The following is a 25,333-nucleotide window of genomic DNA, read 5'->3' on the forward strand; positions in this document are numbered from 1 at the left end:
CAAAATACAGGAAAAGCAGCAAAGGATTGAAGGGTGTACCAGGTGCCATTTAAGTATAATTCTGCAAGGGTGTCACATGATATATCTGCTAATATTACACTGGCCATCACTATTACTACAAGGAAGGCTGGAAAATATAGTCTTTATTCTAGGCAGTCATGTATCCATGTTTATCACTACAAAAAAAAAATGGAGGAAAGTTTAGAGACAACTAACATATCTCTGTTACAGACTAGAAAAAGCCTGGCACATGACAGAAATAGAGAAGCAATTAGATGGGTGAGAACTAGATAAAGTTGGAGAATAGGCAGTGGCTAGAGTATACCATCTTGAAGGTCATGGTAAGGGATTTGGGTTTTATTATGTGTGCATAAAGAAGCTATTTTAAGTTTTAAGTATGGAAGGAACATAACATAAAAATTTGAAATGATGGTTCTGGCTGGTATTATGTTTGAAGGGGTAAATTTTCATGAGAAAGCAGGGAAAAATAGGAGTAAATGATGAGTATGCGGCTATGATCCAATAAAAAATGATGGTGTCTTAGTGGCAGCACTGAAGGTGATAAATGGCTGAATTCAGAATATAATTATAAGGCAAGTTGATGGTACTGGTTGATGAGTTGGATGTAGAATGTGAGAAATCACACAAATTCCTAATTTTAAGCACAAACAATCTGATGAATGGTTGTACTATTTATCGAAATCAGAAAGACTAAGAAAGAAGATTTAGGGGATGAGCAAGGGGATTCAGATGTTCTGTATGAGACCCATCAAATTTGGGAAGCCTGATCTTTTTATCTATTGCCATGGCAAAATTGCTATTTATAGCCACATCTTTTTAAAAATGGGAGGCCTGCTATTTTTATATTTTCTTACATTTTATATATATTTTCTTATATTTTATATATATTCTTCCCTTAACAAGCTATTTTTTTTCTCAATTCAAGTCAGTAATTTTTCTGTTAAATCTTTTCTGTAAAGATTTAACACACACGGGGGCTGGGGCTAGGGCTTAACAGTAGAGCATTTGCTAGCACGCGTGAGGCGCTGGGTTCGATCCTCAGCACCACATAAAAATAAATAAATAAAAATGTTAAACAAACAAACATACATACATACATATGCCCAATAGTATGGACTGTTTCTCAAGTAAGAAAATCTATCAACTACTCCCCACCCCCCCAAAAAACCTCAAACTACCAAATGGGCAAATAAAGGTGTACTTTTTGATGCAATAATTTTAAAAATGCACCATTTATTTTTTACTAAAATATCAGTCACATAAGCCCTTAACAAAGCTAGCTCATTTAATGCTGAGAACATTCTCTGAGGCAGTTATTAAAACTGATTTGGCATATGGCATAGGAGTTAAAAAAATTTGTTCAACAAGGCTTTTAGTGGATTCATCCTAAACAAACAGTGCTCTCAAAAAAGCAATAGCGTCAGGGTATTTTTTCCCTAACATTTCCATAAATTTATTATGAAAGTATCTGTTGTTCTATCTCTTCCAACAACAATCCACATAAATAAAACTTTCAAATCAGACTTGTCCCCTTTGGAAGTGATTTTTCTAATTTTACCAATGGTTATACTATTTAAAATCTGTGCTTTTAAGTAAATATAGAGATGGTAAGGATAAGGTCCATTTCTTGGACTTAATCAAGTGGGCCTATATATAAGTTAAATTAATAGATTAAAATGGTAAATAATGGGGCTTGGGTTGTGGCTTAGCAGCAGAGGAATCGCCTAGCATGAGTGAGGTCCTGGGTTTGATCCTCAGCACCACATATAAATAAAAAAGGTATTGTGTCCACCTACAACTAAAAAAAATTATATACATATATATAAAAAACCAAAAAGGTAAATAATATTTAATGTTACTATATACATGTAAGTATCCCACTTTTAATCACTCCATTTCATGGCTTCAAATCACTAGTAATTATATTTTCAAATTACTAATAGCTAGATTAGGTGTTCAATAAAGCATACTCATATGTACGTTTATTCACATATATATATTATGTGTATACAGAGGCAGTCTTTTAATACACAGCCTTAAGAAGAAGAGAAAGTAAAAGCAGCAGTAAGAAGAAAGGGTTGGGGGAGGATTTTTTCCTGAAGTAAAAACCACAGTGAAGCAGAAAGTTTAATGAAAGGAATAATGAGAGAACATTTTCTACTGGTTACACCAACACCATTTGGAGTTAAATTTATACATCTGCTTGTATTCAAAAACATGATAAGGTTATCTTTGATTTCAGAATATGCTATTTTTCATGCTATTTCCTGATTTTGCCTTCAATGACAAATTTAAATTGAATTATAGTGATATTTTGGGGAGAAAATGATTTTATAAAAGAAACCACCAAGAAAGGCAGAAATTTTGTTTACTTCAAATTAACTGTGCTTTACATTAATAAACTCTATTAAATAGAGAACATTTTTTACATTATGAAACTACACAATTTCAAAACACATACCGAGCCTTTCTTTTAATATTTCATTTATTTATTTTTATGTGGTGCTGAGGATCGAACCCAGCCCTTGCAAGTGCTAGGCGAGCGCTCTACCGCTGAGCCACAACCGCAGCCCCTTCAGAGGCTTTCTTTTAAACCCAAAATGCACAATAATTCTAAAAACTGAATTTATGGATACAAAAGAATAAAGGGAGACTACTGTATTGCAAAAAAAAAAAAAAAAAAAAAAAGGTTTAATTTCACTTTCAGAGACAACTACTTTTCTGGAAAGCAGATGTCACTCCTTAAAGTTTCCACTAAAGCCTTCATCATTTCAAAAGGTCTTGGTGATGACCCAGATGGTTACCCAGGCTTATAAGGAGAATGGGGAGTGGCAGCTAAATAAAGTGTCATAATCCTAATTCGGCTTGAGTAAATTCATACACCAGTGCTTTAAAAACCAGCTCTGCATTTTTACTTTATACCACCGGTTTAAAAAAAAAAAAAAGACGGAGGAGTGATTAGACACCAATGGTTTTGGCAGAAGACAACTCACTTCTCAGGAACTGACGGTGACGTGCTGTAGGTATCTGGAGGTGAGCGCACGAGCACCGCAGGCTGAGGGGCTGGGGAAGGAAACAGGACGGCCATCAGATTTGCTCCAAGAGGTGCGAGGGCGCCGGTCTCGAAGCGGACGTGGGGGGGCGGGGAACAGGACACAAACACAAACACAAACACGCTCAGCGTCCCCCAGGTGGGCGGACCGACGCCACCTCACCATTCCCCGCCCCTGGACCCCGCGGCCCCCCCTCGGACCCAAGGCCGGAGCCCAGTGCGAAGCAACCTGGCTTTAGAAGCAAGGCAGCTGCCGCAAAGGCCCCGCTCACTGTAACGGCCGCGGAGCGACAAGCCTTTCAGTCAGTAGGTAGGAGACACCGTAGAGTCTCGATGTGGGCGGTGGGGGAGTGAAGCATCTCTCCTCTTCCTCTCACAAGCGCGCGGGAAGCAGCTTACCCACCCCCAACCCTGTCGCAGCTCCCACCTTCCGCCGCCGCCGCCTTGAGGGAAGTCGGAGCGACGGGGATCACGGCGGGGGTCAGAGGGTAAAGGTCTTGCTCCCAGCAGCCTCCGCGGTGGATACGTCGCCATCTTGGATCCGCGGGACAAGAAAATTCATGCGGTGAGTTTTTGGCAAATTTTCGGAAGTCAGGCAGCGGGGCGCGCGGCGGGGGCGGCGGATTCGGGGCCCCCGAAAGGGGGGGGAATGCCTCGGGGCCGGCCCTGTCGCACTCGGGGTCCGCGGGTAGCGTCCCGGCCCGCCGCTTCCCGTTGCTTTTGTCTCGGCTCCAATCGAGAGAGGGAGAGCGGAGCGGGCGGGGAGGGGGGGTGGCGGCGGTGGAGGGAGGGAGGGGGTGTGTATGGGGGGTGGTGGACGGGACGTAAAGCGTCGCTGTACTCGGGCCGCTGCAGCGCCGGCTCCAGATCCTAGGCCCAGTCCCGTCCGCGGGTGGCCGGGCTTTTCCCGGACTCCGCTCCCCGGGGCTCCCGCCAGCGCGGAGGAGCGGCTGCCGCCGCGCTGCTTCCTGGGGTGAAAAGAGAAGGTGGCAGCGCCGGCAACCGAGGAGCCCCGGCCCGCTTTGGTCGGCTTTGCCACCTTCCCAGCAGCTGCTGGTCCCTGGTTCTTCACATTCTCTCAATTCACGCACATCATCCGCCACTTGTGTGTGTTTTTGTTTGTGTATGTAAGTGTAAGATGGGGGACACTGGACTGGTTAACGGGCCTCAGGAGCTTCCAGGCCCTGGGATACCGAAGGCCGTGCATGGTGGAGGCAGGAGGAGTGCAACTGTGATGCTGCTTCTGCCACCGCACCCGGAGGTTGAAGCTTCCGTGGTGTAGTAGAGACCGAGTCCTGATGGTCCTGGGGAGGCGGAGGAACCCGAGACGCTGTTTTTGTTTGTGAAGTTGCAAGCCCTAATGTTTTTACTTCCGCCGGGGCCTCTCCACTTTTTGCTTTTAGGTCTTAAACTTTAAAGTTTCATGGAAGAAATGAATCGGATTAAGAGAAGCCCTTACTAATTCTTAGTTGAGGTACTGTTGTATGTCTAGAAAAAGCTTCTAACTCTTGGTAACTATGGCCCTTTGCGAAAACGAGTAAGTTTTCTTTTGTAAAAGCATTTTTAAAATTTGCATTTATTCTGGGCGCTCCGAGTACGCTATCCACCCCACAAAAGTCTTACATACGGGTACCACTGACTTCGGAAGGCACCTTAACATCAACTTCCTGCTAGTCCTAGTAGGAAGCTTCACTTTTCAACATCCAAAGACCAAGTGCACCATATTTTCTTTCATTTTCGTAAAACTCTTGGTCAGAGGATCTTACTCCTTTATTTATTGTCTGGACAGTTCTTAATAATTAAGTACTGTGATAAAATTTTTGGCATAATAGTTGAAAGTACCGTACTGATCATATGGAAAGCCATACTTGAATTTAAATGTTAAAAGTGGAACACATTTCCTGTCATGCTTGATAGTAAGAATGTTTAGAGCTCAAGAATCATAGGTGCCATTGTCCATTTGCTTGAAATAACGTAAGTGGAGATTATTAATGAAGAATGGACTTGGGGGGGTGTAGAAATTTAAAAGTATCTATTTACATACCCAGCTTTACATTGAGTTTGTGAATACTGGGTATATTTGACAGCAGTTCTTTGCCAAATGTCAATAAATTGATATCTTACAATTTGGGGAGGTAACTTTATCCCAGGTTTAAAGGGCTTATTAAGAATCTCAGTAGACTGAAATGATTAAATGTACATTCAAATGCTTACATGTCCATCTACATTCAGGTCTTGTTTCATTGAAATGTTTCTTAAATGAACTAGTAGACTGAGATCCTTAGTAAACCGTGTATATTACACTACTCTTTAGTTTGTAGTTGTTTTGTAATATTAAATCTAAAGGAAAAGAAATACAAAATAAACTGAAAAAAGAAAAAAATTCCTCTAAAATTCCTTCTACTCTATCCACTTCTTTCTTGACTTTGCAAGACCTCACTTAATTTAAAATAGTACTTCCCCCCTTTTATCTAAAGATTTGGATTGTAGGGCTTCCTGCTAATACCTTGAGTGGAAAAATGAGGGCAAAGTGCATGTTTGAATGATTTATACCATCTTCATTTGAGAAGTACCTGATCTTAAATATAAAATAAAGAATTCCAAATGATATACCTCCCTAAAAGAACTAATTTTTTTTTTTGCTTTATTATTTTGGATGTTTAATTTACTTTTTGATTTTTCAGAGATGCTTTATAGTTAAAACGTGAAAGTTCTCTTTATTCAAAAATTAGTAAGTACTTCAGATTTATGAGTAGATTTCATTGGGAATAGTTCCAACCCAGTACTTTTGGTTTTTGTCTCTTTGGTAGATACTGGTGTTAAAAGTACTTAAACTTTGAAAAATACCACTAAAGAATTTTTCACATCCCACGAGAAGTTATAGTTTTACCTTTTTTAGAGACAAATTGGCTTTATAAAATTGTCTGATAATGTGGAAGAGTTTTAAAAAGTACTTCATATGTAAATATTGTGAGTAGACATTCATAAGCTAGTAAATGTAATTTTAGTTTACAATTTAATGTTTTGCCCTTTAAAAGAGATGTTCAGTGATAATAATATTTTTTTAACTAAAGCTTTTGTTATGATCACATATTTAAAAATAAATTCTGGATCTTATATGCTTCTTTAAATAAACATTTGAGGACAACTTAATGTGAATAGTGATGCAGTCTGTGGAAAAGATACTTTTAAATATTTACAGTTTTATTTGTTAGCTGGACCCCAAGTAGACTTATTAAAACAAAGAAGCAGAAGAAGTTACCAGATAGAGCAATTTTGGGGGCAGAGTTAATCTGAGTTCTACTGTAATGTTTGAATAGAATTACATACAATATTTATCAAGATATCTAGTGCTATGATAGGAGTCATTCTGGTCCTTGAGACAGGTGATTGTTCTTCCTTATCAAGGATGATTTCTACCTATAATATTTAAAGGAATTAAATTATGACATATACTAGATATGTTGAAAAGAGCTTTGCTAAAATTGATGTTGTAGACAATTTGCCTTTGTAAAAAAAGTAGAAGAAAAGTTAACTTTTACCTGAGCTTTTCAATTTAAGTAATATATAATTTTTCTTGGTTTTCTATTTGTCATGCTTTGATTTCTACTTTAACTCATCACAAATCATGCTGATAAGGCATATTCATTTATATACTATTAAGATTGACCTGGAAATGAAATTCTTACTATTTTTTTTATTGGTTGTTCACAACATTACAAAGCTCTTGACATATCATATTTCAAACATTAGAATCAAGTGGGTTATGAACTCCCATTTTTACCCCAAATACAGATTGCAGAATCACATCGGTTACACATCCACATTTTTACATACTGCCATATTAGTGACTGTTGTATTCTGCTACCTTTCCTATCCTCTACGAAATTCTTACTATTTTCTGATAGCTTGTGTTCTGAACTTTAGATGCAGATCTGTTGGCATGTCACTTAGGGGATATGCTGCATTATGAAATAAGAAAATGCTTTACCTTATTTTTGGCTAAGAGCTCATAGCTTATAAAAGAGGAAATGCACAACAGTGAGTTATGTAGGAAAAATTTTCTTTCCTGGACACTCTTTAACATTTTGTCTGTTCTTAGACTCAGGATCTAAGTTCATTTATATATAGTTAGGTATTTCATTTATATTTGCCATTTACTCTGAAATTTCCTTTTTCTTTTCATTCATGTGTGTGTGTGTGTGTGTGTGTGTGTGCGCGCGCGCGCGCGCCGCATTTATGTTGGAGGTTAACTGTCACTTCTGTTGCTTCATAAACTTATTTAAAATTCTTCTCTGATATCACTTTCTTCATGAAATCTTTCTTGACTCCCAGAATTCTCTTGCTATGTTGCATTTTATTCTTCAGACTTCCATTATCATATGTGTCACATTGTTTTGTAATTGGCTGTCTCTCCTTACTTTCCAGTGAAACGTTCACTGGACTGTGAGCATCTGAGGGGTAGGGCTCTGTTTTGTTTGTATTTGTATTTCTGGTGCTTTCTATACTTCATAATACTTGGTAGGTTCTCCATAAACATGTCTTAACTGGAACTGTTTTGCCAGATTGTCTTTTGACACTTAATACTGACAAAGTGTTCATTTTCCAAGCCACAAACCAGAAGCAACAAGTTTGAAAAGATGGGGAGAAAGATGTCCTGTATTCCTTTACTGTCTTGAATCCTTTCTTATATTTGCTTAATTATCTATGATAAAATAAGTGACTAGCTTCTTACAGAAATGTATAGTCTGTATGGAACTAAGAAAATAATGTTAGGAATAGAGTGATTAACAGGTCCTGTTTTGCTTTTGACTGTATTTCTTGCAGTATTTTATATGGCTACAATCATTAGTTGAAGAAGATACTTTGTATTTGTATTTATAAGGTAATGCATATTTACCCCTAAATGGGGAGTTCCTCTTAAATTTGGCTTTCTGAAGTTAAGATTCTGTGCCCCTCCCCCCTTTCCTGCTAATACCTGGTCCAATACTTAGTGCAAAGTAGAAGTTCTCAGTTTGAAAACCATTGTTCTTGTGAAATTGGTTGAGAAGGTTTCATGTATACTTATCAGAGATGCAAGATACAAAAAGTTCTGAAAACTGATCTTTTTTTGTTTGTTTTTTAAACATGGTAAATTTCAATTGGAATTATTTCTCTTAACCTAATTAGTATTATATTATCCCTCTTACTATAGTTTTCTAGCAGCTTAATATAGATATGTTAGTGTGTTTGATTACAGTTGCTGCCTAGACCACTTGGGGGATGTGATGCTATATGTGATATACTTTTTTACTTTTCTTTCTAAAATCTTAAAGATTATAATTTTGAGAAATTTCTGGCCATAAGGGTTTGGATAAGAGATTGTGAGCCACCTTTTGCTTGTTTTAGAGTTGTAGATATCAGAACAGGATAAATGACTTATTTAGTTGAGATGCTAATGTTTGGCTTATAATTTTAGAAATCTTTTCTTATATATTACTTGCCTATATATTTTCCAGGGACTTTTTGAATGACAATGTTTTTTTAAAAAGAGAATTTGATCTGGTACTCAGGCTACTAATCCTTTCTCTGCTTTTTCTGAATGGAAACTAGATGTCTTATGGGAAACTAAATCTTCATTTAGTAAATAAAATAAGCAAGAGAAAAGTACTGTGGCCTGGCAATTTAGGTAGCAATAAATTGACTTGATTTTTGTCCAAACATATTGATACACCATTTTCCCACTTATATATTCAGAAGTAAAAACAACTCCATTGTGAGTCAGCATCTGGACAAAATGTAGTGATTGATTATGTAAGATGGTGTATTTGGTAGAGGAACATTTATTGGGTTTTATGACATATCTGACAGGAATGTACTTTTGTGTTACTTTTACATTGTAAGGTATAGTGCTTATCCTGCTTATAAATTTCATAGTTTTCTGTTTGTACGAGTCTTTCATATATCAGTAAAATAATAATATTCATTAAGTTTACCATACCAATTCAAAAGATCTAGATTCCTTTGGCCTTACTGTGGTTAGTATTTTAAAAATGCTTTACAGCTTGCAAAGTACTTCCAAATACATTATTTCAATTTTATATGGTTGTGATTTTGATGTTAACTTTTAAAATAAATTTAACATTAACAATTACAAAGAATAGTCAGGATATTTAGATCAGTATAAAAATTAGAAGTTGGGAATTATGAAGGCCATTTTCATCTAACTCAAAAGTCGACTTTATTTATTTTAGTACCCTCTATAGAGAAAATGATAAGATTAAGTTAGTGTAAGTGGAAGGTTTGCTTTTTGAAACTTGATCATCTTGCAGACAATTGATAGAGAAATTTGAAAGCAGTAGGAAAGTTGTTTCAAACATGATTCTTAACAATTCCCAACAGCTGTTCATTTTTTAAAAAATTCTAAACATTCATTTAGAAACACTCAAAACTTAGAAGAATACTATGAGAATAGGTAATAATACATTATATGATGTTGATGCCACATTTTGCATATTTCATTATTGCACAGTTATTCTGTGAGGCAATCATGTGCTTAAGTAGATATGCCTTGAGCTTTCCCTTGATTTAGTAGTACACAAAATAGTACTTTCGGGATGTAGTTTTTGTGGTTTCTGCATGAGTGAGCATGTCTGGACAGAAAAACTAAGAGTCATAAAACGTTCTAATCTGTGCAGTTTTATGAGAAATTCTAGGTGTATTCTTAGACATGTCAGCCTAAACTTTGAGATCTACAGCAAAACCAATTAACCAGGTAGTAGAGCTAGCAATCTCAAAGCATTAAAAAAATTAATCTATAATGCACTTTTGTGTATGTGTGTGAATCACATGTCCCAAAATATATGTATATGTTTAAAACAATTGTAATCATATGCTTCTGGGATTTTGTGACGCACATATTTGTGAATTGCTGGATTCAGTGATCTCTGTCAACCCTAAAATTCTGTGTTTTTTATATTAATTTTTTAATTTATACATGATAGTGGAGTGCAATACAATTCTTATTACACATTGAGAGCACAAATTTTTCATATCTCTGGTTGTATACAAAGTATATTCACACCAGTTCATGTCTTCATACGTGTACTTTGGATGATACTGTTCATCATATTCCACCATTATTTCTAACCCCATGTCCCTTCCCTTCCCCTCCCACCCCTCTTCCCTATCTAGAGTTAGTCTATTCCTCCCATGCTCCCACTCCCTATCCCACTATGAATCAGCTTCCTTATATCAAAGAAAATATTCGGCATTTGGGTTTTTGGGATTGGCTAACTTCACTTAGCATTATCTTCTCTAACTCTATTCATTTACCTGCAAATGCCATGATTTTATTCTCTCATTGCTGAGTAATATTCTATTGTGTATATATGCCACATTTTTTTTTATCCATTCATCTATGAAGGGCATCTAGGTTGGTTCCACAATTTAGCTATTGTGAATTGTGCTGCTATAAACATTGATGTGGCTGTGTCCCTGTAGTATGCTGTTTTTAAGTCTTTTGGGAATAGACGGAAGAAAGAGATAGCTTGGTCAAATGGTGGTTCCATTCCCAATTTTCCAAGGAATCTCCATACTGCTTTCCATATTGACTGCACCAATTTGCAGTCCCACCAGCAGAGTATGAGTGTACCTTTTTCCCCCACATCCTTGCCAACACTTATTGTTGTTTGTATTCATAATAGCTGCCTTTTTGACTGGACTAAGATGAAATCTTAGAGTAGTTTTGAAATTCTGTGTTTTTAAAGTGTTCGTAAAACTTCTTTCTGCAGATGCAAGATTTGTAGAATTTTCTTGATGTTGATTTGGATAGAAATTGTTTTAAACTTTAGGTTCTACTGGTTAGATGTTAGCACTCTAGATGTTTTCAACTAAATCCTTTAGTGTTTGGGTGTTCTGTATTAGAAATTATTTTTAGATTCTGTAAATACGATGGTGGTCAATAGAAGTTTTCATCTTCATCAAACTAATATTCTTTTGGGAAGTAAATACTTTTAGGTAGTCATAACCAATGAAGAAAATAAAGGTGGTTAAAGGTAATAGCAGTTGACTAGTTTTGAAGAACAGATTATTTTAAATAGAGTGTTGAGAGAAGACTGCTGTGAAGGGGTCATTTGAGCAGAAACCAAAAAAGGAGAAAGCCATGCAAAAATCTTTGAGTGAATGGTTTACCAGGCAGAAGAAGTAGAAGGCTCTGAAGTAGGATCAAGTTGTGGTTTTGAAGATACCAAGATATTTTATAAACATTTGCTTATTGATTTCTGCATGAATGGGGTAAACACTGAAGTGAGGGAAGAGACAAATAAGATGTAATCCATTGAACTGCTGAAAATTTTGTGGTGGATCCTATAGTTACCCATGTCATTGTCTTTTTTTTTTTTTTTTTTTTTTGAGTACTAGGGATCCAACCCAGAGCTTCAGTTGTTGGAGGCAAGAGCTCTACCATTAGCCTTTAATAAATTTTTATCGGGAGCTCAAGGAAGAAGGAATTATTTTTCATTAGTGAGCTTAAAAGTGTTTTCTAGCTCTGATGGAATTCAGGGTTTGTATACATTAGTGGAAAATGACATAAGAGAACAAATTTAAAATTTTCATCAATTTGTGTTTCCCTAAAATAATGAATGGTTTTAGGAATTTTTAGTTTTACAGTTTTAAATACTTCTTAGAAATTAGTACATATTGTTTTTTATGTTTAATCAGATTACCTTGTATAGTTCAATAAATGTTAACTACAAGCTGTGCACCATTATACGTGTCCTGCATATTTCTCAAGCTTTTAAGTTTTGGTGGTGCATGCTGTAGAAATGCACTAGAGTAATCTTATTTTAAGGAATTAATGAATTGGTTCCAGGAGATAGTGCTTGAACTAGATTTCAAGTTTACTACGTGGAAGCGGTAGGTCATCAGCATTGTATTTGTCGGGAGGATATACTGGATTTAGAAAATGGCAAGGTAATTCTTCATCAATCTTGATGGGGTTCTGGGATCTCATAGTTGAAGGAGTAAAATAGCTACAGTATGAGAGTCTTTATTTTACATTGGCTTTTTAGAGTCACTACCAATTTTTTAAATGGCTTTTTTAAAAACAGTAGTGATCAGATTTGTGCTTCAGAGGAAATTTTTATAATTACAATCTTGATGGTGTATTATGTGCCACAAAGTTTTAAAGAATTGTTTTTGTCTCCATTAGACAAATAAATATTTTGTATTCATAGATTTTTTTATTCTTGTTTAATTATAACTTCAGAACTCTGTAATGTGTACCATCTGGAAAACTTGTTTGTGATACATATATACTAATGCCAATAGTTGGAAGTTTTGACATTAATAGATGAAATTTGATATATAAGTTTTGAGGCAGGGTGCCGGGGTTATGGCTCAGTGGTAGAGCGCTCTCCTCGCACATGCAAGGCCCTGGGTTCAATCCTCAGCACCACATATAAGTAAATAAAATGAAGTTATTTAAAAAAAAAAAGTTTTGAGGCAGGCAAAATTTGAATGTTGTTATTTGACATAATTTGTAGGAATGATATTTAACATTACTTGGATAAATCAGAATAATACCAACAAAATCTATAGTGAAAAAAAATCACTCATAGAAGCTGATACTCTTATGTTCTTAGACATGCCTTTTTTCCCAATTCTGTGATACATGTGTTTTTAGATAAAAATATTATACCCAATAGTTATGCATTGATGTTAGATTGCCAGCATTGTTTAATTCTGACGTGCAGAAACACCCTAGATGAATGTTCTGGATAAAAAGAATTGATTCCCTATGAATGTAGTTTGAATTATTACTTTGATAGTATGCATTATATACCATTTTATAATGGCAAAAGTTAATGTTTTTACCATGCTGATTTGGAGCTACCCAAGTTGTCTACTTGTCTATTTAGTTCATTTTTGGCTGAATAAAATAGAACCGATTATAACTATCTCCTATTAAAGACAGTTAAATTGTGCTGAAATTTTACATAATTTTGCCTAAAAGTCTGAACAGCTAGCCAACCTGAATTTAAATCACTGTTTTGCTTTTAATTAGCTGTGTGACTTATCCTCCCTAAACTTCAGCTTTCTTGTTTGAAAAATCTGGATAAATAACAATATTTACTTCAGAGTTGACATATAAGGACTAAAGGTTCTTTTTGTTTTGTTTTTGTTTTTTGGAGTGGGAAATGTTACATTAAAGAAAAGCTTCTGAGGCATTTAAGAACTAGCTACTGTTTGATGCACTGTGCTCTATTATGTATCAAATTTGTAAATGTAAACAAGAATACAGTCTTGCTTTTCCAGTCTAGACATGCTTTTCCTACAAGAAATTTTGTTTAAATGGTGTCTGTGACGTATTATGTGTAGTATTTGGATAATAAATCTTAGCATTGCTCTACCTGTAGCACTTGGCACAGAATAGGGGACATTATAGATTATAGGCATATAATAATTTGTTAAGTGGTATCTAATTGATCTGCCATTTACAGCCTGAATAATGTGGAGTTATTTGTAGTAATTTTCTTAGTTCCTGTTTTCATTTATTTTTCTTTTGTACTAGAGATTGAATGCAGGGGCACTTTACCAGTGTGTCCCTAGTTCTTTTTATTTTGAGACAGGGTCTTGCTAAGTTGCTAAGGCTAGCCTAGAACTTGCGACTCTCTTGCCTCAGCCTACTGAGTCTCTGGGATTATAGGCAAGTGCCACTGCACCTGACTCTCTCTCTATTTTCTTTGCCTTAAAATGAATAAAATATTTTTTCTTGGATGTGTTTAATGTGTTAAATTTTGATTCTGTAAAACTCATAACAGTATGTTTTTAACAGTGTTGGTTCTTACCCTTTTCTTTGATTTGAGCAAATATTTCCAAAATTATGGAAATTTAGAGGAAATACTTGACATAGTACCTAAAAAATAAGCGTATTTTAAAATATTTTAAATTTTAATTTGTTATATATGACAACAGAATGCATTACAATTCATGTTACACATATAGTGCACAATTTTTCCTATCTCTGGTTGTACACAAAGTAGAGTACTTAGGTAATGATGACCATCAAGTTCTACCTTCTTTCCTACCCGTATGTCCCCTCCCTTCCCTTCCCTCCCCTTTTCCCCTTTGCCCTATCTAGAATTAATTTAATATTCCTCCTGCCCTTGCGCGCAGCATATTATGGATCAGCATCCTTAAATCAGAGAAATCATTTGGCATTTGTTTTTTGGGGATTGGCTAAATTTCACTTATCTTTTGAAAGTTGAAAAAATCTGCCATCTATTACCTTTGAAAGTATGCTGATTTTTAATGGAGAAATAACATTATTTTATGAACATTCCACATGGATCCAGGAGATGGAATTTAGTCTGGGCCTTAGAAACTTAGTTATTTGCTTAAACAAATCAATTAATATTGAAGAACTTTGTCTTTTAAAAAATAATTTATGCCTCCCAGAGTAGCTGATGACAATTTAAGATAATTAAAAGCAAAGTATTTGGCTAACTGTAAAGCATGTTGAAAGGGTTTTAGTAGCTATTTCTGATTACTGGTTGTAACTAGTTAAGATGAATCTAGTTAAATATGTGATATTATCTTGTGATGATGTTACATTCATGAGATTTCTCCTTTATGCAATTTAGTTTAATGAAATATCTGGCTTATTAGACTTTAGGACAGGGGAATTGAGAGATTATTGGAGTGGGCAAAAAACATTCTATGTTCATCATAGCAGGCCATTTAATATAGTACTTGATAATTTTGCATGCTGAAGTCCTGAGTCTTTCTGTTTGCAATTATATATAGTAGGAAGCCTGCTTCATACAGTTCATTCATAGATAAGGGTGAAGATCATGGATATTTTGGGGGTTATTTTTATTATTTCTTGTAACTATTTGCATTTGCATACTTTATCATGGTTAGTCAAGTATATTTTTTGTAAGTAGGCTTGTCTTTTAAAAATTCATTTGTAACTGAACATAGAGAACATCAGTGTAATAGTTTGAAACTACTATATATTCTTTGCATATGTAATGTTTGAAAAACTTAAGTCTCCCCCTCCCCCCTTAAATCTGTACGCTCTCTTGAGGACTGAGCCTTTTTTGAGGGGTGTTCTGGGGATTGAACTCGGGCATGCAACCACTGAGCCACATCCCCAGCCCTTTTTAGTATTTTATTTAGAGAGAGGGGCTCACTGAGTTGCTTAGTGATTCACTGTTTTTGAGGCTGGCTTTGAACTCATGATCCTGAGGCAAGCCTCAACCTCCTGAGCCACTGGGATTATAGTTGTGCACCACAGACTCTGGCTAGTGCTGAGTCTTTTGAAGCATTAAAAGTAAATACCATATAAGGAAAGCAGAATAGCACTAACTAGCTGCAGTAGTAAAGTGAGGAAAATGAATCAGACTAATGAATGTAGAAAATGATGGCTGTGCATTGAAGGAAAAGCACAGCTTATACTGTCATTCTTGTAAAACCTAGTTATTTTAAGTGCTTATTGTGTTTGCTGATTGATTATTTAACCTTGTAGTTATAAAAAGCTACTTTCAAGTAAAATACTTTTTTTGTTCTAATAACATTAAAATTCTATAGTAACTCACTCTGCCACCTCAGAGTAGAGCCTCATTTTTTTCATAGTAACCAAGGCAAATAATTAAAAATCAAATGATTCATCTAAAATTTATTTATATAAAAACCTATAGGGCTGGGGTTGTAACTCAGTGGTAGAGCACTCCCTAGCACATGGGAGGCACTGGGTTCTATCCTCAGCACCACGTAAAAATAAATAAATAAAGGTATTGTCCCATCTATAACTAAAAAAAAAATTTAAAAACTACAGATTCTTGACAAAATATGTCTGTTCATAATCAATAATTTAATAACTTAATAAACTTAATGATTTAAATTTAATAATAATTTTATAATTATTGTCAGGCAAGACAGCGTGCTTAGGCATCTTATTCAGTTATGCCCATAATGTGTATTATTCTAAGAAAAAGATAAATTAGCACATTTTAGAAAAGTTTTCAAAATCAAAGCTCTTTGTTTATTTGTGGAAATTAGAGTAACTAGAGAGTTTATTCTTCAGAATAGTCTATATCCCAAGGTAAAATATTGATAAGGCCTTTCTTTGTAATTGTATATGCCAGCATTGGACAAATAATATCTGTGCTAAAATATCAAGACATGACAAAGGTTTATGTTTGCTTTTCTGTTAGCTTTAACAGTATTTCAGAAATGATTTATCTTTATTTCTGATTTATCAGTTGCCTCAAGAAAAAAAATGATTTAAGTTTCTTGATTTCTAAAACCTTATTCAAATTGATAATTTGAAAAGTTTTTATACACTGGAGCATCTTCAACCCAGGGAATTTTGAAGTGAAGTTTTTTTTTGTTTGTTTGTTTTTGTTTTTTAAAGGGAAGACTCTTGTACAGAAATGACTAGTATTATAATTTAGCTATTTTAGTATTTTGGATTCCTCTGTGTGTGTGTAGGTGTATATATACACATATATTTGCTTATGTAGCAGCATGCTAAAGAAGCACTACTGTTAATATATTGGTTTTAAAATTTTTAATATGATGTAAAAAATGTGAGGGAATTGCTATGGTAAAAAGTAATAGTAATGGCATGTGTTTAATATAAGAAGGGTAGTAAGTAAAAATTAGGAAAAAAAGAAAAATTACTTCCAAGCCTGCAACCTTGAAAACTGTTAGCTAGGACAGACATTATTTGTCACTTTGTGTGTGTGCGCGTGCGCATATCTTGTCTGTTCCTATTTGTAAGTACTACAGCCTCTTTGTTTTGCTTCCTGATTATTAAATAATACATGGTGTGGAAACTTAGAAAATGAAGGAAAGTGTAAAAAAGAGGAGGGAAAAGCCATCTAGAGACATCTATCGTTTACATTTTTTTGTAAGAGAAATTGAGATATACTCATTTGTAATATTTATCCAAAACAAGAATCTTAATGGCCAAAGCATAACTGATTTAATGATTTCTTATTGTTGAATATTTTATTTTATTTTTATTTTCAGTTTCATAAATAGCACTCTGATGAACATTTGGCTGAATTTTAGTTTGTATGTTTGAATTTTTTTAAAGAAAGCATTCCTGTAAGTTTAATGTAATTTTGATGTATATGAATTCTGAAGTTAAGTAGCTCCAATGCTTAACAAATTTTTGTGTCCTTAGTCAAATTACTTTTCAAGCTTTAATGCCTTCTCTTATAAGAGTAAACATAATAATGGTACTTACTTCATGGGTTAGAAGGAGTAAATGACAATATATAGTACAGCATTTAACATAACCTATCTACTGTAGGACCCATCTCAGAGAAGGCTTTCCCTAACATTAAATAAATCCTGTTCTCCATAGCATCTAAGGTTGAATATCCTTTATTCAGAATTCTGGGAAGTAGAAGTGTTTGAGATTTTTGGAGGTTTTTTTTTTTTGTTTTGTTTTTTTCATTTTGGAATATTTATATAGACTTTACCAATTGAGTATCCCCAACCTGAGCAATATGGAATCTAAAATGCTTAAATTTGAACTTTTTTGAATGTTATATTGGCACTCAAAAAAGTTTTGTATATGATTATTTCAGATTTTGGATTTTTATATTAGAGATGGTTAACTTGTACTGCAATTAGTCATTTAAAATTTTGTCTTGCATTCTACCACTGGGTCATGAGTGGGGACTAAAGTAATGTTGTTTACTGATGTGTATTTGAAACCTCACACAGCCTGACAAATGACTATTTATTAAATATGAAAAGCTGTTTTTCAAAGCTTTTAATAGTTTATTAGACCAAAGCTGTGCTGATTTATATCCTTATTCTGTGAATTGTCTGTTTTTCACTCTGTTGTCAGTGATACTTAATATAGTTGTGTACAAACATTGTTCTATATTTTAAAGGTGTAAATGATATTTTTAAAAATGTGAGTTTTTAAAATTTTTCTAAAGATTGAACTCTTTGTATTGTGTGATGACTTATGTTTTATGTGTCTTCTGTTTATTTTCTTCATTCTCACTGATAAGAATAGAGTTAAAACTAATATGGGTTATATAATTCTGTCTGGTCTCTTGACAGGCATCATTCCATACTTCTTGGTGTGGGGGAGGAGTAAATATGAGATGAAATTAATACAAACACAGTACTTTCCCACAATTGATCACCAAGTGGTTTAAACAGGATAAACTTAATGTAGGAATTTAAGAGAATTTTTGACTACTTTATTGTATCAACACAAAATGTAGTGAAGATAGGAAGTGTTAAAATTAGATTGTACTTTCATTTAAGCTTATGCTGTTTGGAGGGCTTGAAAATCTGAAAATAGTAATTTGCTCTGTGGGGTAGGCAAAGTGTGTACTAATTTATTTGTTCATTAGACAGATATTTGACTCTTATATGCCAGGCCTTGTTATAGAGAATACAACATTATATAAAAAAATAAAAATAAAAAAAATAAAAACAAACATTTGTATGGCAGAAGGTAGTAAGGATGTGGAGAAAAAGACTAGGAATATGTATTACATATGGGATGCAGATTTACATAGACTGGTCAGAAAAGTTCTTCCTGGGAAGGTGAATGGGTGAGCAATCCTGTGCATAATAGAAGAAAAGGATTTCAGGAAATGACAACAAAGAGCAAATACCCTGGAGAGGTAGTCTTGGTGTTTTATGATTAAAAAATTGCAAGGAAGTTTGTGTGGCTGCAGTGTAGCAGGAAAGAGAGACAATGGTAGATGGTTACAGAAAAGGTGGGGGGACCAGGGCAAATGAGGAAAAAACGTTGCTGAACCACCATGAAGACTAACTTTTACTTGGGATAAAATGATCTCATAGATCCTTTTTACATGTTATATAAAATTAGCTGAATTCTTTTCATTTAATAGTTGAATAGAGGTTTTGTTGGGTAACAAGTATAGAAACTTCTCAACTTAGAATGAGTTAAATATCTTAAGTAGAAAGTGCATTAATACACAACCTACTTTAACAACATGGCTTACCAACACAATATTTTATACATTGCTGTGCTTCCCTGCTGCCACTCAGTACGTTGAAACAATATTGTACCACATGCTCCTAGCTCGGGAAAAGATCAAAATTCAAAGTTTGAATCATATTTTCTACTGAATGTAGATAGCTCTGGTGCCATTATGATATAAAAAAAATCTTTCTGTGGAACTAGCTCTTTAAGTTGGGAAGCAAGATATAATGCAGTTAGATTATAACAGTGTATGTGTGTGACTTTTGAAAGTCCATATGTGATGTAAATTCTTTGCAGAGAAATTAATAAATAAACTTTAGATGGCTGAATTAAATATAAATACTAAGAGGATCAAGCAATTTGGACTAAGAAAGCTAGTGCTGCTACTGATTTCTGTCAAACATTATAATTTTTTTAAGCAAGTTAATATTCTACTTAAAAGTTTTAGGAAGACTTTTTTTTTTAAGTTGTTGAGGGACCTTTGTTTTATTCTTTATTTATATTGGAGTCTGAGAATCGAACCTAGTGTCTCATATTTGTGAGGCAAGCACTCTTCTACTGAGCCATGACCCCAGCCTTAGAAAGACTTCTTTAAATTTAAATGTATCTCTTGTTATTTTCCATTTTAATGCCCATAGGAACTACTGTCATTTTTATATTTATTGTTTTAATAAATATAAAAATGTTTTTACAGTATTACAAGGCACCTATTTAAGTGTCATTTTCTGTGAGTTTTGACAAATTTACACACTTGTATGACCATTACTGATTCAGATTCAGAATATTCCCATCACCTCTGAAGTTTTATTGATGATGGTGGTCATCGTGATTGTCCAAGCAACCATTGACTGACTGTCAGTATAGTTTTTAAGAGAGTCAACCAAATGGAAATGTAGAGAGTGTATTTTGTCTGATTTCTTTTGCTACATAATTTTAAAATTAGTATTGCATGTAACATTCATTCACTTCTTTTGGATAGTGGTTTTTTTTTTTGTTTTTTTTTTGTCTAGTATTTTACTAACTGGTACCTGAAATGTTTATGGGATGAATGCATTGGTACTGTAATATTCTTAGTTTTTATGAGGAAGATGCTACAACTTTTTCTAAGTTTTGTATGCTGCTAGGCTTAAATTTGTGTATAGATTATCTGATGGATATGTTAATAATGAAAAATGTGCAATGTTTAAGAGTGTAATATGTTTGTTCACACTGTCCCTTCCCCTATTGATTTATCTTGGAACTCTTTGTTTAACATGAATTGAATGTAAATGTGAAGATTTATTTCTGGATTCTCAGTTCTATTTAACTGTGTTTATTCTTATGCCAGTATGATTATAGACTGAAAGTTTGAAAATAGAAAACGATAATCCTCCTACGACCTTTTTCTTTTTCAAGATTGTTTGGATTAGTCTGTGTCCCTCTAATTTCCCTTTGAGTTTTAGGATTATCTTGTTGATTTCTGCAAAGAGGCCAGGTGAAATTCTGATAGGGATTGTGTTCAATCAGTAGATTAAGATCTAAAGTGTTCTGATCTTTGTATTTGGATAGCTTTGTATTTGCATAGCTCTTTAATTTCTTTCCAGAAATGCTTTGTAGTTTTCCGAGTAGAAATTATATACTTCTTTTGTTAAACTTATGCTTAAGTGTTTAAATCTCTTTGGTAGTTTGGAAATAGAATTGTTTTCTTAATTTAGTTTTTGGATTGTTCATTGTTGCTTGGAGATGCAATTAATTCTAGTATATTGATTTTTGTACCTGTAATCTTCCTGAACTTTTTCATTTACATATTGCAGAATTTGTTGCTATATTGTCATTATAGAATCTAAACTATTATTAAACTGCTGTAAAATCTAGACATTTTTAGTGTCTTTCTTAGGATTTTCTACGTATGTGATCACCTCATCTGTAGTTAGAGATAGTTTCACTTTTTGTTCAGTCTAGATGTTTTCTATTTCATTTTCTTGCCTAATTATTCTAGTTAGAATCTTCAATACAGTGTCGAATAGAAGTGATAAGAGTGAACAGTCTTATCTTTCCTGATCTTAGAAGGAACGTATCCAATTTTTCACCATTAATTATGATGTTACTTTAAAAAAAAAGCCTTTTTATAAAATATCTTTTATCAGTTTGAAAAAGTTTCCTTCTGTTTTGCTGTTTTTATCATAAAGGCATGTTGGAGTTTTTCAAATACTTTTTCTGCATAATTCAAGATGTGAATTTTGTCTTATGAATGTAGTATATTGCATTTTTGATTTTTGTATATTGAACAACTTTTATATTCCTGGGATAAATCCTATGTAGATAAGATGTGTAATCCCTTTTATGTGTTGCTGAATATGATTAGCATTTTGTTGGGGATTTTTATGTCTAATTCCATAAGTGATATTGGTCTTTGTGATGTGATTAGATTTGTGATGTCTTTGTTGTTATCTAGGTAAAAATGCTCTCAGAGATTGAATTAGGAAGTATTCCAGGTATTTCTGTGTTTTGGAACAGTTTACAAACTAGTGATAACTAATTTCTTTTTTTAACTGTTTAGTAGAATTCATCAAGGCCTGGCCTGGGCTTTTTTTTTTTTTTTTTTTTTTTAATTTGTCTTTTTCAACAGTAAACTTAAAATTTTTTTCTCTTTTGCTCTTCTGTTCCCATTTTACCTACTCTTGCTCTCATTTTACCTACTCCTGTTCTCATCTTTATTATCTCCTCATTGCTTTTGGTTTAGTTTGTTCATCTTTTTCTAGTTACTTAAGGTAGAAGTTTAGATAATTAATACTTTTAATGTAGGCATTCACTACTGTAACTATCCCTCCAAACTTTGCTTTCAATGTATTACATAAGGTTTGGGTATATTTTATTTTCAAGTTCATTCCTAAACTAGAAATTCATTTTGTGTGTGTGTGTGTGTGTGTGTGTGTGTGTGTGTGTTTAACCCTGTGGCTATTTAGAAGGATGTTTTTTATTTATCTATGACAACCGAATGCATGACAATTCATATTACACATACAGAGCACAAATTTTTCATATCTCTGGTTGTATACAAAGTATATTCACACCAATTTATATCTTCATACATGTACTTTGGATAATGATGTCCATCACATTTCATCATCATTTCTAACCCCATGCCCCCTCCCTTCCCCTCCCACCCACCCTCTGCCCTATCTCCTATTTCTAATTTCATTCCCTTGTCTTTGGGGAACTTGCTGTTATTCTGGAAAATGTTCCATTAGCTCTTGAAGAATGTATTTTGCTGTTCGTTGGCTAGTCTATAAACATCTGTCAGATCTTGTTGTTTCATACTGCTTTCAATTTTCTGTTGGCTTGTTGATCTGTTTAGTTGTACCTCCCCATCTTGTTGGGGGCAGGGGGAGCATTGAACCTGCCTGGCATGCCAGGCAAGCACTCTACCACAGAGCTGTGTCCAACACCTTTTCATTTTATTTTGGTATAGGGTCTTGCCAAGGCTGGCCTTAAACTTGAGATTCTCCAGCCTCAGCTTCCAGAGTTACTGGGATCACAACTTGCAGTATCACCTGGCCACAACTGTTATTGAAATGGATTATTATTAAAATCTCACAACCACTTTTTTTTTTTAAGTACAGGGAATTGAATCCAGGGCACTTTGCCCCTGAACTACATGCCTAGTTCTTCTTTTTTAAAAAAAAATTTTTTTCTTTTTTTGAGACAGTGTCTTATTAAATTACCCAGGCTGTGTGAGCCTCCCTAGAAGCTGGGATTATGGGTATGCTATACTGAGCCCCAATCTCCCAACTACTACTATTGAATTGGCTCTTTTTCTTTTCAGTTCTGTGAGTTGATTTGATGAATGTTTATTTAATCTGGTAATAATAGAATCCCTCCGGCTTTCTTATGGTTGTTTTTTCTTTTCTTTTTTTTTTTTAATATATATATTTTGTTGTTTAAAGTGAGAGAGGAGAGAGAGAGAGAGAGAGAAAATTTTTAATATTTATTTTTTAGTTTTCGGCGGACACAACATCTTTGTTGGTATGTGGTGCTGAGGATCAAACCCGGGCCGCACGCATGCCAGGCGAGCGCGCTACCGCTTGAGCCACATCCCCAGCCCGTGTTTTTCATGATATACGTTTTTCTGTGCTTTTATTTTTCTATTTTCATTTTAAAAGATATATACTTTGATCAGCATTTTTCTTTTTTCAGTCTGACATTCTCTACAATTCTGTAGAGAATTGTTTACATTTAGAGTTGTATAAATTGAATAGATGTCTGTCATTTTGTTGCATTTTTTTTTGTATCTCTTTTTAGGTTCTGAACTTTATTTATTACTTTCTTTTATATCAAGTGGTTTTTATACTGTAACAGTTAAATTCTTTTAGTGATACTCCCATAGTATTATTTTGTATTACTTTCTTACTTGGTGCCCTAGGGTCCATCTTAACCTTATTAGAATCTACTTTGAAATTGTACTAACAACTCCAGTCAGATTTAAAAAAAAAAAAAATCTTACTTTTATAAAACTATTTTTTTTTATCCAGTTTGGTTCTACCGTTAGGCAGCTATATATTACAAACCCAACAATGAATTAGTATTATTATTGCTTTACACAATTTCATGTTATTTAAAGGAACTGAGAAAATAAAGGAGAGCAAATATCTATTTATAGAATTTGTGATATTAACTTTCTTTTCTAGTTCAGATAAATAGTATGTAAGATCTGCTAGCTATTGATTCTCTGTCAATAAACTGTGACTCTACTTGACAAAATTGATTCATTATTAAAATTTCAATGGAGAAAATCATAGAGAAAATTACTGAAGGAGGAAAAAACAGTTCTTGAAAGATTGTTCTAAAGAAATACAGTAAATAAAATATTTAATAAACTGAGTTTAATTTGTTTTTTGAAAGATAGTTGCACAGGATATAAAATTCCTCCTGGATGATTTTTTTTCCTTTGAACACTTTTTAAAAAATCTTTTTGTTTTTTTAGTTATACATAACAGCAGAATGCAATTCCCAGTACACAAATAGAGCACAGTTTTTCATTTCTTTGATTGTACACAAACTAGAGTCACACCATTCATGTCGTCATACATATACTTAGTTTAATGCTGTCCATCTCATTCCACCATCTTTCCTATCCCCATGGCCCCTCCCTCCTACTCCCTCCCCTTTGCCCTGTCCAAAGTTCCTCCATTCTTCCCATGCCCCTTCTTTTGAATATTTATAATATTACCCCACAGTTTTCTGGTCATCATTGACAAGAAATCAGTTGCTAATCTTACTGTCCCTTGTGTATGACATGTCATTTTTATTGCTTTCAAGAGTTTATCTTTGTCATTAGCTTTCAACATATTTTCCTGTGATGTTTCTGGGCATGAATCCTTCTTGGAGTTAGTTTGAGTTATTTGGATATTAAGATCTTCTTAAAGATAATTTGTTTGATGAGATATAGTCATTATATCTTCCTTTATTTTTTAAGCATGGTTTTCTTAAATTAGTGAACATACTTATAATGACTGCTTCAAAGTCTTCACTAAGTCTGACATCTAGGTCTTCATACAGGTAAGTTTCTATTGCCTGCTTCTTTTCTCCTTTGTATTACTCTCTTTTATTTCTTTGTATGTCATAATTTATGTGTGTCAGGGAACTGAGCATTTTATATAACACATTGAAGCATCTCTGGACACTGATTCCCTCCTGAAGTTTTTTGTTTGCTTGTTTAGAACATTGCTTGTTTAAAATGTTTGAAACAGTTTAATGAAATTTTATATCCCCTGTAGTGTATGAAATACCTGATGTGCCACATCAGAGGGTGCAGCTTTGGACATGGGCATATTTATCTTGGAATGATTTTAGTGATTTTAACAGGGTTCTCTATGTCCTTTCACTTGTATCTCTATTAAGCTCTCTGCTAGTGTTGGTATTATCCCTAGGTGTTCCTCTCCAGTAATATTTCTGTTGATTGGTCTATTGTTTTGGGTCATAAATTGTTTCACAATCTGATTGAAATAAATTTTGTGCCCTTTGAGAGTATGTGTGTGTGTGTGTGTGTGTGTATATACAAGATATGTAATAAATATTATAATATATTGTGATTATATAATTGTATCACATTAATGTGTTACATACTGCATATATAACATATTAACATATCTATTTATATGCCAGTCTTTAATGTTTATTCTGAGCCTAAGAGGGTTTTTCTTAGCTTCCTAGCTGTCTCTTAACCTAGTTCTCTTAGTAAACTAGCTGACCTGTGGTTTAGGTTTTTGTTTCCTTTTCCTTTTAGTCATTTATCACCATATTCACAT

At 34.1% G+C, this 25,333-nt stretch overlaps 1 protein-coding gene and 1 long non-coding RNA gene across 9 annotated transcripts in view; one reads left to right on the plus strand and one right to left on the minus strand.

Moving 5' to 3' along the window:
• Nucleotides 1–2,130: 2,130 nt before the first annotated feature.
• On the minus strand, nucleotides 2,131–3,437 carry LOC308657818. Its single transcript, XR_014024072.1, has 2 exons — nucleotides 3,303–3,437; nucleotides 2,131–3,084 (listed from the first exon to the last, which is right to left on the minus strand). It is a non-coding gene; the product is annotated as an uncharacterized lncRNA (long non-coding RNA).
• Nucleotides 3,083–25,333, plus strand: part of CNOT2 (CCR4-NOT transcription complex subunit 2) — a 101,664-nt gene continuing 79,413 nt past the window's right edge. For 3 of the 8 annotated variants that reach the window (XM_081309971.1, XM_081309969.1, XM_081309978.1), the window contains exon 1: nucleotides 3,083–3,638. Coding sequence is in view for 2 of the 8 variants with exons in the window: in XM_081309969.1 (XP_081166095.1) it covers nucleotides 3,634–3,638 (5 nt within the window). In the remaining 6 variants the exon portion in view is untranslated. Of the gene's footprint in view, nucleotides 3,639–4,180; nucleotides 4,201–4,232; nucleotides 4,548–7,501; nucleotides 7,535–25,333 lie in introns of those variants that run through there. The other 5 variants (XM_081309972.1, XM_081309977.1, XM_081309975.1 and 2 more) reach the window with 5 other exon arrangements.

This window comes from Spermophilus citellus (genome assembly GCF_964194105.1).
Source record: "Spermophilus citellus genome assembly, chromosome: 10".
NCBI classification, from domain to species: Eukaryota; Metazoa; Chordata; class Mammalia; order Rodentia; family Sciuridae; genus Spermophilus; species Spermophilus citellus.